This window comes from Dunckerocampus dactyliophorus, chromosome 18, assembly GCF_027744805.1.
Source record: "Dunckerocampus dactyliophorus isolate RoL2022-P2 chromosome 18, RoL_Ddac_1.1, whole genome shotgun sequence".
In the NCBI taxonomy this organism is placed as follows: domain Eukaryota; kingdom Metazoa; phylum Chordata; class Actinopteri; order Syngnathiformes; family Syngnathidae; genus Dunckerocampus; species Dunckerocampus dactyliophorus.
In genome coordinates this window covers 10465880-10483294 of record NC_072836.1, presented here as the reverse complement: position 1 = coordinate 10483294, position 17415 = coordinate 10465880, and the positions used below count along the sequence as shown (strand labels likewise).

Genomic DNA, 17415 nt, shown 5'->3' with positions numbered 1-17415 from the left:
TATCTCTTATTGGACAAGAAACACGGAACTCACCTCCGTTGTTGGTGGCAGGCTTCACCATGAAAGAGCAAATAGTACCAGCGCAGAACATGTCCCCTCCTTAAGATGATTTTTTCTTATCAAATCGAATCAGTATTAACTTTCAAGCTAAATGTGACTTAAAAAAAAAACCTAACAATGTTACCACTTGGTGTCATATCATTTATCCTGAATACATTAATTTATTATTTTATCAAGGTATTGTCTATCATATATTGTTTATGTATTCATTATACAATGTTTTTGAACTAAAAAGGTAAGACTAAGTCAGGTGAGTTGCGTTTTATTTATATACCTGGTAACATTAAATTGTACTTTATTTATCCAGATCACTCAAACAGTGCAATTATTGTCTTTTTGCGCTATTTTGTCATTAAATAGAGGAATAATGTCTGAATCAACCGTCTGAAAAAACACTAAATTACCTGTGAGCTACCTGTTGGAGCCCCCTGTACTAACTAATTAACGCTACTATTACACATCATTTTCTTTTCCTATTAGAAAATGGTAAGGGCAAAGACATGGATAATGTCTAAAATTAAATAACCTCTGCTTCTTCCTACTCCCTTTTTGGACATGTTGAACGGTACAAGTGTAAACACGTGATGTACAGTACTTCAATGTAACAGCACTAAGCATGTTTGAAATAAACCTTGTACTGTATGTTGCATCATCTGACTAATACGCAAGAAAATCACACTGGAAAGCATCACAAACTAAATTAGTTTTGGAAAAAGAACAATAGATTTATTTCACCAGGTACAATACAGACTGTGTGATGGCAACATATTCTCCCCCTTCCCAAAATATGATCCTTGATCTGCCAAATGGATACTCAAAGCCATTTTTTTCCACCATTACAATGCCTATCATCTATTGTTTTCTGCAAATGATTTCAAGGCCATTTCAACACTCTTTGATTGATCTGTAGCCTGAACCTATTGACGTGTTCTATGTGGTCTGATCGCAAGTGGACAACGCTACAGTGCAGCACACACTGTGATGTTATCACAAAGATCAATTTAGAAGGTGGTTTGGCCCCTTGTGACCACATTCTTTGAGCAACGTGAACATTTTAGACTTAATTTGTGTAACACTAGCAAAGCTTTTAACCCAGTCGGCTGCTGTCTGAAAACTCACAATAATTCACATTCAAGAACCACTCCAATTTAAGTAGAACACAGAAAGAACCAAGAAAAAACGAAACGTAGAGCGATCTGGGTTGGTTTTTATGTACAGAAACAGACGTAACGGGGCCACGATTTGAAAATATTGTACAGCAGAGTCATTTAAACCCCAACGGGACAAGATGTAAATAATCGTCTGCTGTGTGTACCAAGGTTAGCTGATTCTGTTGATAAAAGAGGAAAAGGTGACATGTGGCGCTGCTTGATTAAATCACTCCTCCCGTTTGTTGTTGAAAGACATCAATTGTGTCTTCGTCTTCCATTTCCAACTGTTAGAAGACACAAAAATAATCATCAGAAATATGCACATTTCGTGTAATGCAATTATATGCAGTAACAAACACTGGAGCTAACCAACAATTAATGACACTTTGCAGATTATTGGCCCAAAAATGACCATTTGAGCCTGCTAATACAGTCAGATTTTTCCGTCAGGATCTGTTAGTGTGAAGGCAGCAGCATGATTCTGACATGATCGTGTCAAATTTGAAGAATGAAACCGAGTGGAGTGCAGACCTCTGCCAAGGCCAAACAATACTAACTTGGGTCAGCACCTTCTTAGACACCAACCTCCTCCATAGTGACCTTCATTGCCGGTTGAGTTGTCTCTGACTTGAACTAATAAACACCACGCCTCAAATTGACGGCTCCCATTTACCCCTATCACTTTACTAATGACATCTGATCTCGCTATGTATCGGTGGTAGACGTCTTTACCACAGCACACGCCACCTACAGAAGAAGACATGGCATCTCTAACGGTAAAGTTTATGCAGTTTAAAGATGACGTGCTGCCGGATGCAAAGTGGAGCATAAAATTTGTAGTGAGAGATCTTACCCCCTATTGATCCCTGATACTCTTAGCAGTTGAGTACTGTATAAATAAATGCCTGTGGCCACAATATGGAGGAGATACGTTATCCCTACATTACTCACTAAGAAGTTAGTAAAAATAGCTATACCTAATTTTGCAGCTGCAAATGTACAAATATTTGCATACGCAGGTCCCTGTGATTACCACGTTAACGGAATCGTGGACGGAATCATGGAATTGGCCAATAAAAATTGAATTTACTGTTAAATGCGGAATCTCGCGATGAAATGCTGTCATCGTGAGGAGAAGGAACGTTTGTGTAGGGAAGTATTTACTCAGCGGACCGCTCAATCGTAGCGGTCCAACACTAAACCGCCTCCTCCCGAACTAAACATGTTGAAATGGCGATAAATTAGGGAGGCTCCGATCAGTGTTTTATGCCGCCGATACCGATCATCCATGAGTGAAATCGGCCGATACTGATACTGAAACCGATCTTGTGTAAGTTTTTGAATGTACTATTGGCTATATCAGGGGTCACCAACATTTTTTTTTGTGAGAGCTACTTTTACAAAATGAAAATGGCCACTCGTTTTTGTTTTCATATCTAGTTTCAACATAAACAAAGCAAATATGCTTGTTTTACCAGAGCATTAACAAAATGCTGGCATCCACAACTTCTATCCACACATTTTGTATTTCAGAATGCATTTCTTTCTGGTGTTCTCATATTATTAACGGAAAAGCTGAAAGAAAAGCAGGCTTGCAGGCGCCTCGTGTGGTCGAGGGAGGCGCCCCGGTGACCCCCGAGCTATATAATATGAAAATTTTGACAAAAATATATTTGACTTACTTTTTCAAAAACACTGGTGAAACTGAGAGGATCAGGCGTCTTCTTTAAGGAGAATTTGGATGCGAGATCAGCTTGATTGCGCTCCAGTAGGAACCCCAGCCAGTCTGCCGAATCCAATCACTTTTTGGGCTATCCGCCTTGTGGGCGCCACACACGGGAGGCGACAGGCAGCTGCGGTTGGTGGGGCTTGTCGCCGGCGTGTGGCGGACCGTGCGTGCAGGAGGCGGCGGGCAGCTGTGACCGGCTGCAACGGTGGGCGACACATTCACATCCAGAGCGAATTATCAACACCGGCCGCTTTTCCTCCTCTGAACTACTTTGATATCCCCAAATGCCCTCCATTTCTGACAGCCAATCTAAACCGTGGGAGACTCGTACAACGCTCTCTGGATGTGGGTGTGTCGCTGGCCGGTATGGCCGGGTGTTTGCCGCCTCCCACACACACGCACGCATGGGCAGTCCATTAGCTGCTGCCTGACCGGTGATCACATCGCAAGCCTTGATAATTCACCACACCCTGCCAAGTGCTCGCCCCCCAAATGCCACGCAATGGGCCACCCCGGCGAGACATTTTACGTGGCATGTTTTTCAGGGTGCAAAACTTATATCACTCTCACGACAAGTAAGCCCCACACGACAGCCATGCTTGTTTTGGCTTTGTGAAGGGAAAGTGGGCGGGAGATGGTCGCTATAGGCTGAATGCTGCAATGGGGGCGGAGCTGATTGACGGATGTGATCGGCATAAGTATCGGAATATGCCGATTCTGATACTGATCGGTGGCTGGTCGAGTGGAGCACTCCTACGACAAACACCGGTGAAAGTTGGCGGAATCTCTTGTTAGGCAGCAGCGTGAAAGAAAGCTAGCAGGGTTAGCTTAGTTTAGCATGCCATTGCGGTTGCGTGTGTGCCCCTTGGGCTGGATGAGTATATTTTCACCGCGTTGTGTTTTACGATGCCCGATGGTGACGATCTGAGTGGAAAAAAAGACGAGAAGCACGTTTATTCTTGCACCCAGCTCGTCATACAGACATTTTCAACACACACCGAACACACTTCCGGCCTTCAAAATAAGAGCATTCTTAACACTGTACTCTTTACTTGCGTATCTTGCTTGCTGCTGTAACAAGTGAATTTCCCCGCTGTGGGATAAATAAAGTACAAATACAAATACAAATACAAGAGCGCAATTTGCCCCATATTGTCTAACTGTGTAACCAAAATAATAGTGTCATAAAAAATATTGTACATATACAGTTGGAATGGCATCAGTGATTACATTTCCTTAATCACAAGATTTTGTAGCAATGTGTGCAGAGGAATCCCATTACAAAAGTTAGCCAGGCTACATCTATTTCTCAATTACTGGGCAAAATTGTCCATTGATGTACTGCATCAATAAATATAAGGATTTTTGCATTTAATTAACAGACATTTTATTATCTAACCCAGGGGTCACCAACGTTTTTCCTTGTGAGAGTTACTTTTACAAAATGAAAATGGCCAAGAGCTACTCATTTTTGTAACATTTATTTTCAGAGCTTATTTTAAACCCAAACAAAGCGAATATGCTTGTTTTACCAGAACATTAACAAAATGCTGGTGTCCACAACTCACATTTTGTATTTCAGAATGCATTTCTTTCTACTATTCTTTCATTATTAACTGAAAACCTGAATGAAAAGCAGGCTTGCGGGCACCTCATGTGGTCGTGGGTGGCTACCTGGTGCCCGCGGGCACCACGTTGGTGACCCCTGATCTAATCCATGAAGCACACACGCTGTGGTAAAAATCAGCGTAAAAAGAGAACGGATTTAATAGGGCTCTACATACGCCTGTATCATAATTAAAATTTGAATGATCCCATTTTAAAAATTTGAAAAGTTCTGATGAGCATAACATGTTGTAAAGACCTTTGTTTTTTTGTCTAATGATTTTCAGAGACAACATATCAACATTTTGATTTAGAGACGATATTGGTAAAGATGCATGGGAAAAAGTGAGTATCAACTACTCAGTAAAGCATGCCCATGAAGAGACATGGCAAAGAATGCACGAAATGAATGGACAACCCTTGACTCAGACGTTACACGGAGGCTGCAAATGCCTCAAAACCAGATCACTTGGACATGATAAACACCACAGTGCACTGTATTTGATCACTTACCTGTGATGGTGTGTCTGTCTCATTTATTGGCTGTCCATCAAATCTGAACCGGATTTGCCTCATGGACAATCCCTGGAGAAACACACACACACACACACACACACACACACACACACACACACACACATACAGTTATCAGACTTTTGCAGTAAATATAGCATAATTCCATCCCAAACAAAAGATGTTACTGTTTGTTATCCTCAAATGAAAGAACAAACGTACTTGCAAAGCGCAAACAGTTGTTCTTCTGAACCATCAAGCAGTTTGGATAATGATTTCCAAATGAAACACCACAGTTTCCCACTTAACAGATAGAAAGCCATGACTCAAGGAACCAACTACCCTGATTTATAGGACAAACAAAACCCCACAAGTCCTCACTCTGAACTACAGCACAAATGAAACAACATTCAGCGTTTGACAACACAACATTGCACAAAATGGAAAAAGTCATTGCTCTTATTTGGACTGAATTAAACAGTAGTTCGGGTGGGGAAAAGGCAAACAACTAGAATGGCACTCAGAGTGGTGGCGGTGCTGCTAACAATGACTGATGTCTAGTTCGACGAATGATGCATAAACAGTCACTAAACAGATAGCCAATGGGAGGACGGGAACTTAAACAGAACCTCAAGTCACACTGAAAGGAGTACTACACGCTGACTGGGTGAATGAAACCATGGAAGATTTTATCATGCCAGCAGGGGGCTTTTTATAAGCCCCAAAAAAAACATATCTAGTCACGCAAATGCATTGTAACTTGCATTACTGGTATAATATTAGCAACATTTCATTTGCAATGTCTTACGCTATTCCGAGTTTAATTGCGTTATTTTTGCAATACCACCCCCAAATTTAAAAATGTGTTCTCTATCTAGTACTGTTCTTATTACCTGTCTCTCGCAATAGGCCTTCATGAGTTTGATGAGCGCTGTGTGTCTTTTAATCTTGAATTGCACAACGGATCCATCCTGGCCTGCTACCTTCAGGTTAATGTGTTCACTACCTTCAGTCTTTACTGCTTCCTGTACGAGAGACACAGAAAAACACATGACACGATCAACACAAGCATGCGGGGAACTTAACTGAAGTTGCTCACAGATGCTGTTGTTGTACTGTATAGTCAGCATCCATTCTTAGCATTTAAAGGGATACTTCGGATTATTTTAGTTGTATGAAGTTGTATGACATCTCCATCAGCAGTGTGGTGCAGTTGACACGTGGCAGAGCGCTGTGATACGAATGGAGTGAAAATAGTGCAGGTCGATTGTTAGGCCTGACTTTTTCGTGAAACCTTACCGTTTTGAAGGCATACTACTACATACTACATACATAAAACTGACCAGAACTCTGCTCACAAAGTAGGTGAAATGTCACCGTTGATGCACTACACTGCTGATGGGGATGTCATACAACTTCATGTCAAAAAATCCAAACTATCCCTTTGTGCTTCTCAAATATTTAGGCGGCCCAACTGTTGGGGCGCACGGTTGGGCACGGTGAACTGTCAGAGGGAGCGTGAGAGGCATGGAGGACTTTCAATATTAGTGCAGACCTGCCAACATGTATGAATTTGTCGTACTCAGCATCAAATTTGACTCTTGAATATGCTTGTATGCGTCACTGCTCTCCATTTTGTTGCATTTGGCTGGTTTCAGTTTCAAGCTCCGTCTGTACAGTACAGATAAATAGAGAGATTATAATCTGTTTCTCAATCGTATTTCAAATCGGGGGAGGGCACGAAAACATTTCTGTCCCCCAGTGGGGGCATGACAGAAAATAATTGAGAACCACTGCTTGAACTGAAGTTGCTCGCATATGCTGTTGTCAGCATCCTTTCTTTACATTTAATTAGGATTTTTTTAAATTTACATACATTACAGTCACAAAGTGACTGAAATTGCATTATTAAGGACAGACACATTAAAAATCCCCAAAGAGTGAAGTCTTTTCAATATGAATTAGAGTATTTATGGAGTATCTGAGCCCACAAGTGAAAGGATGGTGCGACTGCAGCGGTATCATTGGTGAAAGGAGACATGCACTGAGGGTGACACCAGCTGGTTGGCTGCGTGTGCTCATGCAGAAAAGGCAGGCTGCTGCGCGCCCGTCAATGCGCGTTCACAAGCCTTCCGGTCTAGCAAAGTAGGAGTAGTAGTTGTAGCTTGCAACTTGGAAAATATTACACAGGAGTCTGTTAAAATATACGTTTTAAATCAGCTTACATGGCACATATTTTGCGGAATACGCTCGTATTTAAACGCTGTGCTGTGTCACTCACCTTAGGTTTTTCATCAGCCATGGTCACTCTTTTGGCGCTTCTCTACGCTTGCCACACAAAGAATACGTGTGCGCGCACGTGCTCGTTCCCGCTGAAAGTTTCCAAACCCGGCGTGCGCGGTCACGCGACGGTGCGCGCACGGTGCAGCAGGCTTCAATTGGCTACAGGCAGTCACGAGGACGGAAGCCAGTTGGGGTATGAGCGGGAGAGAATGGATGCGCGTTACAGAGAAACCGAGGCACCACGTGAACGCGCATGTCGTTGTTTTCCATTTTGTTGGCTTCGAAGATTAGAATAACTGTACAACAACAAAACTTAAACATAAAACAGACTGCAAACTCCCAATAGTGTTATATTTTGCTTTTGTCTTTGTTAGCCACATAAAACGATCTCATTTGCTTCATTTTGTAAACCAACGTTCCTTGAACTCCTGTACTCAGAACAGAAAATGAAACGTCATGAAGCACGAAAGAACAGTCAAAAACATGACGAATATTACAATTGCAGTTATTACTTCCATTTAAATACCCCTCCTGTATGTGGAAGGGCCCCATTTTCCTTCAGCATTCACTGTACCGATTGTCTGTTTGTATTTTTGTTGTCATTTTCAACTAAAATCGACTAAAAACAAGAAGGCTGCAGATGGAAAACCAGGCATGAGAATGGGCACCCCTGTCGTGACGTCATGAGCCCGCACCATGGGGGCCTTTTACTGAATGACTGGCGCGCTAAGATTTTCATGGCGTGACGGCTTTACCCACTTTATTCCGTATTTTCGTATTTTATTGTATTGCAGTGATATCATTCCCTGATGGAGGAGGTCGACGTAGACCCAACAATTACCGTAAGTGACGTCTCTTGCTAAGTTTCCTGTGAGTATGGTTGCGAACAGTAGTATGGTTGTTAAAGGTGGTCCACTTGAATAAGTTGTGGAAGGTGTAATCTCTTTTAAGAGTGCTGTACTGGTTAATGTACTGTATTAGTGCATTAGTGTTTTTTTTTCATACAGAGTATTCCAGCAGTCAGTCGTGGAAAACATCTGGGTTATGCTTGGGGTCCAGGAGATATCCTTGTGTATGAGACCCTTTACAAACCTTCAGGTGTGTATGTGTGAATGTGTGTGGATAGATACATATTTTGTATCCAGTGTTTACCTCAAACTGACTTGTGCCCTCTTGTTGCAGGTGCCTCAGGGTCGTGTACCTCCTTCATCCATGAGGTCAGGAAAGACGAGGACATCTATTCCCCCATTTTACGCAAACTCTTCAACGAGTCGCACTACATCTTTGTTGGCCTGCAGACCATTCGAGAAGACATACCCAGCAAAAACAAGAAACCCCAGTAAGTTACAGTTTTTAATCATTCCAAAGTAATTTGAACTTTTCATAATGTTGCGTAACTTTTTTACCCCTTAGTTTTGTCAGCATTAGTAAAAACTATCGATCTATAATACGGGCTTGTATTGAAGAGCTTCAGCAAATTGCAGGTCAGAATTTTCCTCAACACATCTACAATTCATTTTCAATGTGGATAACAGAGATAATCACAATATTTTTTATGCTTTACCATCAGTTAATACTAAAGACTCAGCGGCGGGCATGCAGTATGGAAATCAGGTTTGTACTAACATTAAGGGATAGCTCTGATTTTTTTACATTAAGTTGTATGACACCCCCATGAGCAGTGTAGTCCATCAACAGTGACTTACCCCGCACTTGGTCTCGTGAGCGCAGGTCTGGTCAGATTTTGGTGATGAGAAACGTTACGGTTAGTTGCCCGGGTCATGTAAGTAAAGAGCTTGGCTTCTCAGTTTGTAAGGCAGTAAGGTGCCAACCTGGGACCAGAAAACTGCCCTGCCCACTGCCCCCCCAACCCCTTGCCCCCATGCCCTACCCTTGGGTAAGTGCAGGAAGGAAGGGGGTGGGTTTAAAACTTCTATAGGGACCTCAGGTGTGTACCCTCCTTGATTGGTGTTTTGATGATAGGAAACTGATAAGCCCATGACACCTCCAGAGAGCTCATTGGCAACACCTGGCGTCCCAGTCTCTTCCGTTGTATCACTGCACGCTGTTGCCTCTCCATTCTTGTGTATGTGGCGAAGATAGCTCGCATCTTCCTCCGCTGTGGAACACATACTGTACATAAACAAGATGGCTGCAACGCTAGCATAATGACACCATCTTCACCACATACACAAGAATGGCCAGGTGACAGCGTGCAGTGATACAACGGAAGAGAGACAGTAACACTGCGCGATTGTGAGGTCTGATTTTTATTTTTGCAAATGTATTACTCTTTTGAGCGCATTGAGAAGCCAAACTCTCTACTTAAGTAACCCCAGCAAATACGTTTCTCATCACCGAAATCCGACCAGAACTCCCATTACAGGACCAAGTGTAGGGTAAAACACCGTTGATGGACTACACTGCTGATGTCAAAAATCTGAACTATGCCTTTAACATTACATTCAGAACCGTTTTATTGTAATACAATAACATGACCATATTTCTCTTATATTTTGACAGGTGTCAATCCTGTTGGCCATAGAACTGATCTGGAATCTTTGCGAAGTGCTGTTCATTGATGCTGCTCCCGGTTAGTTCCAGTTTGAACTGACTGTTGTTTATATTTTTTGTGTTTTCAATAGGGATGTAATGATGGGAGAATTTCATATCATGATTATTGTGACCCAAATGATCAGTTATTATTGTTGAATGTGCTCAAAATGTTTAAAGTGCTGATTCACACACTGAAGTCTAACAAAGTTTTATTACCCCCGCAAAGCGCAAGCGTAGCGCGGAGGTAATGGTTTTTGCTGGCGTTTGTTTGTTTGTCTGTGTTCAAAATAACTTGCAAGGTTCTTAATGGGATTGGATTACATTTTCAGGAATTGATGGAAATGGGATATGGAAGAACTGATTATATTTCTGGATCCAGGAATTTTTAAAAATATTATTTAACATTGCAAGATAAGACCATTTTTTTGGCATTTGTGCATATAACTCCACAAAAAATGGTCAGAGCACATGGAAACAAAATGCAGGACAAGTTTCCAACAGGTTCTACAAAATATCAAAGACTGATCCAGATAATGGAATCATTCCGTGTAGCATGATGAAGAATATGAAAAAAATAGGGGAAAACATGCAACAAACACCATTATATATATATAGCCAATACACTGGAATCTGGAGTGTGCCAACGGATTTGTTGTATGTTCAAAAGCTATGGATTTATTCCTATCCAGAAGAAAACGGAAAATGTGATTTTTGTGAATAACCGCTGAACTAATATTGATGATATCATAATTCCAATTGCTAATGGTATGTTTTCATGGTCAAGGATTCTAAATATGTAGATAACTAAATGAGTAATATTTATGGTGCGAATCACAATATGGGGGGGGAACTATGATGCTTGCCAGAGGTCTGCTTTTGTAGTTAAAAAAAAAAACAACACACACACACACACACACACACATAAATAACACACGCAATATACTTTCCTTGACCAAGCACAAAATTGCAAACTGCACGTGTCCCCTCTTCTGAGTGTTTGCCGCTTACAGGGCTCGAAAGGGCTGTGATTGCGTAATGTGGGCCGCTGGTGCCATTTTTGAGAGCAAGAGCTTTTGTTTACATCAGAGTTGGTGCTTTGAGAGACACATACACAACAGAACTTGCTTCTCCAGGAAATGAGTAGTGTCACTGGTCCGTGAATTTATCCAAGTATGGTTATCAATCACGGTTTTACTATTTTAATTTGAAATGGTAATATTAACTATCGGGAGTTTTACCGCGGTTAATCTACAATACCGGTAATTGTTGCATTCCTAGTTTGCAATGAACCTTTTTAGAGTTGTTATCTGTGTTCTTAGCGGGCTCCCTGTTGCTCCACCTGCTGGATTGGGTCAGGCTGCATAAGGCCGACGTGGACGAGAAGGCAGGACACGTGCTGCAAAGTGAGAGCCCTGCTGAGCACCGTGACTACTGGGATGTGGTAGGTGCATCACATCATCAGGTGCACACATACAGGGAGATCGGGTAATGACAGTATTCACTAGGGATGAGCCGGATACTCGTTATAGAGGAGCCGTGCTTCGCACACACAAACACAATACAGACTCTCTGCTGGCGTGGCTCGACTCCAGCTCACTTTCTCTATTTCGGTTTGTATGATATTTAAAGTTAGTTGGTAGACTTTTTTGGGGGGGGGGGGGGGCTTGTGATATAAAGTCAGTTGGAAAACTTTGCTTGTAGTACTGGACGTGGTGCTTTTGAGAAAACTACAGTGAACAAGGCTGACAGATTATTTCCCTGTTTGCCATCACTGGATGTTTGCAGGAATCACCAACTTCACACAGGTCATTAAAAAAGTCTTACAGATCACTTACTCACATACACAGTACACACATAGCTGAATAATAAACAGTAAATATAGCAACTTCTGATCAATCCATGTCAATTTCAGACTTAATGTACTGATTTAAGGCCCCATCCATTTCCTGTTCAACCACGCCCACTTCCGATCTATGCCCCACTCACTGCGTACAGCTACGGATACAGATAATTTAGATGGGTGAACAGATACAGGTACAGATAGTGGTGTCCTCGCTCATCCCGAAGTATTCACTACGCAGGTTGTGAGCTATGTGCTGCAGGGTCGCTTGGAAGAAGTCCGTCATTTGCTGGTGAAACAGGCCACCCACCAGCCTGCTGCCAGGGACATGTTCAAGCTGATGGACAACCTACTTAGCAAGATGCCCTTCTACAATGTAAGATCATAGTCTGCACTCTTACTGTATCTCGAAGTAATCAACTCCTGAATCCACTGTCACGACAAAGTAGATCTCCACCTGATCGCCATTTGGGGTTTACGGGTTTCTTTTAAATGTTTTGCTTTAAATTGTAAATAATTATATTTAAGTTCCCATAAAAAATAAAAGTGATATGATGGTGGTAGCTGCAGGGGCAAAAGAGTACTGCAGCTATTAATCCACCAGAAGGTGCTCGCAAGTCAAGTCACTCAACTTTTTCCAGCAGGATGATGCCTTGAAAAGACGTAATGTTACTTAAGATTCAAGATTTAAGAGTTTTATTGTCATATGCATAGTAAAACAGGCAGTTATACTATGCAATGAATGAATGAATGAATTAATTGCATGTTTTGTAATACTGTATTCTAGGGCTGTGCAGTACATTGATATTATTAATATATTGATATTTCCCTGACCCCCTCTGTGCATGAGGGAGGAGGGGTGGAGCCGAAGCCCAGCTCAGTCTTCAACAACCTCCCCACCCTCTTTTTTTTCTTTTTTTTTTTGTGTGTAATTCAATGTGCAGCAGGCCAATAAAACACAAGCCGCGGGCTGCAAATGGCTTCTTTGGACACCCCTGCTCTACAGTATACAGAAATTGTACTGTGGTTCATCCAAAATTGTTTAAGGGCTCCATAGTTGAAATAAAATCCTCTTTCCTCTACCTTCAGCCTACTGGCACTCAAACACTGACAGAGTTTGATGTGAAGTGGAGACACTGGCATGAGGAGGTGGACCGCTGCCTTCAGGACAATTCTTTTGCCAGCAACCAACACCTGGAAATCATATGCAAGGTTTGTCGTTCGTAGCAGAGGACACAACATTGGGTACCTGAAATAGTGGCCCTTTCGTAGATGACGCTCCTGTCAGTCAGTTTTTGATACCGTTTCTTAGGTTAAGGCGCTATCGCTTGATTCCATTTCATTTTAGATCCTAGTGGGAGATGAAGACACTTTGCTGGAGCATAAAGAACTGCTAAGCACCTGGTACCACTTCCTGGTGACCAGACTGCTCTATTGCCACCCTACAGTCAAACCCACAGAGTTGCATTTCTATGCACAGGTACTCCTGCACCATTTGCTGTTGATGCTGCTGCTGTTGTTTCATACGTGTCTTTGTTTTTGTGTCGCTCTCTACAGTCATGCATGACCATGTTTCTAGACCCCAGGAGTGTGCCGGAGGCCCTCGACAGCATCTTACTAGCTGCCTTTGAGTTTGATATCCACCAGGTCATCAAGGACTGCAGGTAAAACGCAGCTTCACATCCATCCCTGATTTCCGTGTGGTGAATTCCTGACGTGTCCCCTTAGCATTGCTCTCAACAACTGGTGGTTTGTGGCCCATCTGACAGATCTTCTCGATCACTGCCAGCTCCTCCAGTCTCACAATTTACAGTAAGGAGAATTTTAAAGGAGGAGAAAACGGCACGTTTGTGTGCATACATGGTCGTTCTTTTCTTTTCAGCTTTGGCTCCAACTTGAGAGAGTTTCTGCTGTTAGAATACGCATCTAGTCTCTTCACTCATCACAGGTATTATTATCATATTATTATTGATAGGACAGAGTCCGTGTCCTAACCAGAGTGTGTTTTTGTGTCAAGTCTGTGGCAGCTGTCCGTGGACTACTTCGACCACTGCCCAGAATTTGGCCGTGTCTACCTGGAACTGCAGATGGAGCGCATCCCGTTAAACACAGAGCGCAAAGCCCTCAAGGTGCTAAGGATCTGTGAGAAAAGGCAGATGTCTGAGCAAGGTAGCACTTTTACACTTTTACTCTGTCCTTTTGCAAGGCGGTATTTCAACTCGGCCTAAAATGAAAGATGTTTTGGGTTTGTCCAGTGCGGAGCATTTGTAAGATCATGGCGATGCGGGCTTTAAGGAACAACAGACTGGGGTCTGCTCTTTCCTGGAGCATCCGAGCCAAAGACGCTGCCTTTGCCACCTTGATTTCGGAGAGGTTTGCCTTCCAGCTTTGTGCTTACGCCTTCACGATGCAAGTCTTGCTTTCTGAATAGTGTTTGTTTGTCAGGTTCTTGCAGGATTACTGCACTAAAGGGACCTTTTCTGATCTGGACCTCATAGACAATTTAGGCCCGGCGATGCTGCTCAGTGACAGGCTCACTTTCCTCGGTATGAATACATACACATACACTTGAAACCTATGAAACGAACCATAATAAGCACGTGTACGGTAGAGGTAGGCGGGTGACGACTCGGGAAGCTTTGAGGCTTTCCTTCAAATTGTGCCGGAACAGATTCTGAGCTTTGATGCTTCAGTGAAAACATTAACAAAACAAAACAAAACAACATTTGGGGACATCTGAAGTCAACACAACCTACCTGTATGTCACTAAACGGAATGAAACACAGGTCGCTATTAGTAATGCACAAAAAAACTCACCAATGCTCTCCTTACAAGCGTGTTCAATAGCCTGGTGGTTTTTATATGCGCAGGTTAGCGCCAAAACAACCTGTCAAATCAATCCCAGCCACCAATTTGTTTCAAGCCATGAATACGCGCCGTGACGGCCGTAATCGGTCACGTGACAGTTGCTGAACGATACAAGCTCCGAAGCACTATTTTGAAGCAGTGTGATTCAGGAAGTCTGACGTAAGCTTCGAGGTTTTGGGTTCGTTTTACCATCTCTCGTTTGTGGAGAAAACAGGGCTTATTTTTGTAGATCACCCACGGATGACTGAAAGCATTGACAGCTGCCCGAGCTTTCACATGACTCCCATACACAGAGACTTCTTCTTGTTGACCTCTAAAGATACATGCAGCTAGAAGAAGCTAGAAGCCACATTTTTTTTCCCCTCATTTTAAGACAAAAAAGTGTGTCCTAAATGGTAATTAAAAAAAAAAAAAAAAAATTTGACACCCTCTTTATTCCTATTAGAAATCCCTGTCATGTCTACATGAAACATATTTATTAAATTAAATCTTCAGATTGTCAGCAATTAGGGTGATTTTTATTTTGTTTTTTTGTTTTCTATCTGAAATAATTTGTCTTTTTTTTGTAGCGCCGATTGTCTCCATGCTGTGTTACGCAAGCATTTTTTTTTAACTTAACATTTACGTTTTGAGTAATAAACTCTCCTTCCCCCTTTCCGTGATTTAGTTTTTGTGCCTTTTCTGCTAATTTAACTTTCTTCAGGCTCCTGGCCGGTTGAAATCTCCGTACGATTCATGTTTAATGGGCCACTTCTTGATATTTCTTGTCCTCAGGGAAGTACCGTGAGTTCCACAAGCTGTACGGAGAGAAACGCTTCAGGGAGGCGGCTAAACTACTCCTATCGCTTATGACTGCCAAAATCGCCCCCAGAAACTTCTGGATGACCCTGCTGACTGACGCCCTTCCACTGCTGGAGCAGGAAAAGGTCCGTGTGTATTTTATGTTATTATTTTTCCACGTAGAATTCATACTAGTATATCACATTTGGATCAAATCACACTCCAGTGATGTGTCAAGCTTACACTTCTGAGGTTGTCAGATGCTTGAGGTGTGTTGACAGCCGTGTCAATCCTGTCAATACCTGGTTATAACGGCACACGTTCGCACACGAAAGGACAAGATCGCGGGTACAAGCAGCCGAAATGAGTTTTCTCCGTAGGGTGGCTTGGCTCTCCCTGAGAGATAAGGTGAGAAGCACTGTCATCCGGGAGAGACTCGGAGTAGAGCTGCTACTCCTCCGCATTGAGAGGAGCCAGATGAGGCGGCTTGGACATCTGGTCAGGATGCCTCCCGGACGCCTCCCTCGGCAGGTGTTCAGGGCAAGTCCGACCGGTAGAAGGCCACGGGGAAGACCCAGGACACGTTGGAGAGACTATGTCTCCCAACTGGCCTGGGAACGCCTCGGGATCCGCCGGGAGGAGCTGGACGAAGTGGCCGTGGAGAGGAAAATCTGGGCCTCCCTGCTTAGGCTGCCCCTGCGACCTGATCTCGGATGAGCTGTAGAAGATGGGTGGATGGACGTTCGCACACACCAATTGTAGCCACATTTTTTTTTTTTTAGGTCATCTTCACATCAGAGCAAACCTACGAGCTCATCTCCTGTTTGGAGGAACTCACATCTTCCTTGAACACCACAGCTTCCGACACACCTCCCACACAGGTATGCATTTCCATGAAGTTGCAATATTGTGAGAATATTGCCATATTTGTGAAGAAAACGTTATTTTGTTGGGGGGGGCAATGTGGTACTTTGAAGGGGAAAAAGTACACTGGAACCTTAAGTTAGCATTATTAATCCAGAAAGTCCGACACATACTCCAACCAAATCCATGTTTTCCATAAGAAATCATGTAAATCCATCTAATCTGTGGTAGGATTATCGGAGCAACCCTAATCTTTTGTGAAAGTGTACTCCTGTGAAAAGTGATCTGTGAGAAATTCATAGTAAAGGTGATAAACAGTTCCTAGCATTAAAAAATTCATGGAGAAGTTGAGGCATTTCATCCAAAAAGCACCCTCATTTCAAGCATGCAAACTTTTATGACCCTGCCTCTTACAAGCATCGTAATCTAAACGAATTGGAACCAGAACCGCAATCGTTCAAATTCAAACGATTCCCAACGCTGCTGCTGAAGAACAGTAGGACTCATGCAGTGTATTAATAACACAAGACGACACGTGCCATATTGTACGCTAACCAGAAAATGTATGCAAACCAAGGCAGAATTTTGGCACAAATTTACGTCAGTCAAAAAACACGCCAACCAGGATGTACGCTAACCGAGGTTCCAGTGTACTAAGTTTGCAAATGTACAAGAAAAAAGTTGTAGCTTTAACAGAATGAAGTAGTGATATTACAAGGGGGAAAAAAAACTATTTTTCAGAATGAAATGGTAATACTGGTGCTATGCTGCAGTATTTTAAGGCTTCAAGCCTCAATTTGAGTATTTGTTCTTTTGAGGAGGAAGACATCGAGGTGACCAAAGTAGAGCTCCTAAGACTCGCCTTGGCCAGGAATCTGGCTCAGGCAATCATCAATGAAGGCACAATTGAAACGTGAACAACAATCGTCCACAACAGAAGCTCTTTGATGCATTTTTTTCCCTCTACAGTTTATATATACATTTCAAGTCTTTCATAATGAACTGTCTCTGTTGAAAAAAAATAAATACGTGTGTGTTTGTAAATATGTTAAGTCATTGATTCCAAAACTGTCCTTCAAGCACTACTGGTGGCACACAGCTCGTCAGGAATAATAAGACATCAAATGAATAATATAATAAAATAAAATATTAGTGCTACTTATACA

The 17415-nt window shown here is 42.5% G+C and overlaps 2 protein-coding genes across 3 annotated transcripts; one reads left to right on the top strand and one right to left on the bottom strand.

Moving 5' to 3' along the window:
• Nucleotides 1-760: 760 nt before the first annotated feature.
• Nucleotides 761-7492, bottom strand: LOC129170951 (small ubiquitin-related modifier 2-like). The gene is made up of 4 exons (XM_054759129.1): nucleotides 7340-7492; nucleotides 5952-6083; nucleotides 5059-5130; nucleotides 761-1495 (listed from the first exon to the last, which is right to left on the bottom strand). The coding sequence occupies exons 1-4, from the start codon at nucleotides 7358-7360 to the stop codon at nucleotides 1433-1435; spliced, it is 288 nt and encodes a 95-aa protein (XP_054615104.1). The 5' UTR covers nucleotides 7361-7492; the 3' UTR covers nucleotides 761-1432.
• Nucleotides 7403-17293, top strand: nup85 (nucleoporin 85). 2 transcript variants are annotated; one of them, XM_054759124.1, is made up of 19 exons: nucleotides 7403-8183; nucleotides 8349-8439; nucleotides 8524-8680; nucleotides 8755-8825; nucleotides 8912-8955; nucleotides 9865-9934; nucleotides 11217-11338; nucleotides 11979-12113; nucleotides 12827-12949; nucleotides 13086-13217; nucleotides 13295-13401; nucleotides 13466-13549; nucleotides 13620-13685; nucleotides 13755-13906; nucleotides 13993-14110; nucleotides 14183-14283; nucleotides 15380-15531; nucleotides 16168-16266; nucleotides 17071-17293. In XM_054759124.1, exons 1-19 carry the CDS (start codon nucleotides 8151-8153, stop codon nucleotides 17164-17166), a joined length of 1953 nt encoding a protein of 650 aa, XP_054615099.1. In that variant the 5' UTR covers nucleotides 7403-8150; the 3' UTR covers nucleotides 17167-17293. The 2 variants fall into 2 exon arrangements, with proteins under 2 accessions (XP_054615099.1, XP_054615098.1); XM_054759123.1 differs by having other exon boundaries at nucleotides 7406-8183; nucleotides 17068-17293.
• The last annotated feature ends 122 nt before the right edge of the window (nucleotides 17294-17415 follow it).

Excerpts from the sequence above, each read along its gene's own strand:
- LOC129170951 (XM_054759129.1), bottom strand. The coding sequence starts at position 7,360 with ATGGCTGATGAAAAACCTAAG. Across the intron at positions 6,084-7,339 it reads TGGCTGATGAAAAACCTAAG|GAAGCAGTAAAGACTGAAGG; the intron begins GTGAGTGACACA and ends TCTCTCGTACAG. Across the intron at positions 1,496-5,058 it reads AGACAGACACACCATCACAG|TTGGAAATGGAAGACGAAGA; the intron begins GTAAGTGATCAA and ends GTCTTCTAACAG.
- nup85 (XM_054759123.1), top strand. The coding sequence starts at position 8,151 with ATGGAGGAGGTCGACGTAGACCCAACAATTACC. Across the intron at positions 13,218-13,294 it reads AGTTGCATTTCTATGCACAG|TCATGCATGACCATGTTTCT; the intron begins GTACTCCTGCAC and ends CGCTCTCTACAG. Across the intron at positions 13,907-13,992 it reads AAGGCAGATGTCTGAGCAAG|TGCGGAGCATTTGTAAGATC; the intron begins GTAGCACTTTTA and ends GGGTTTGTCCAG.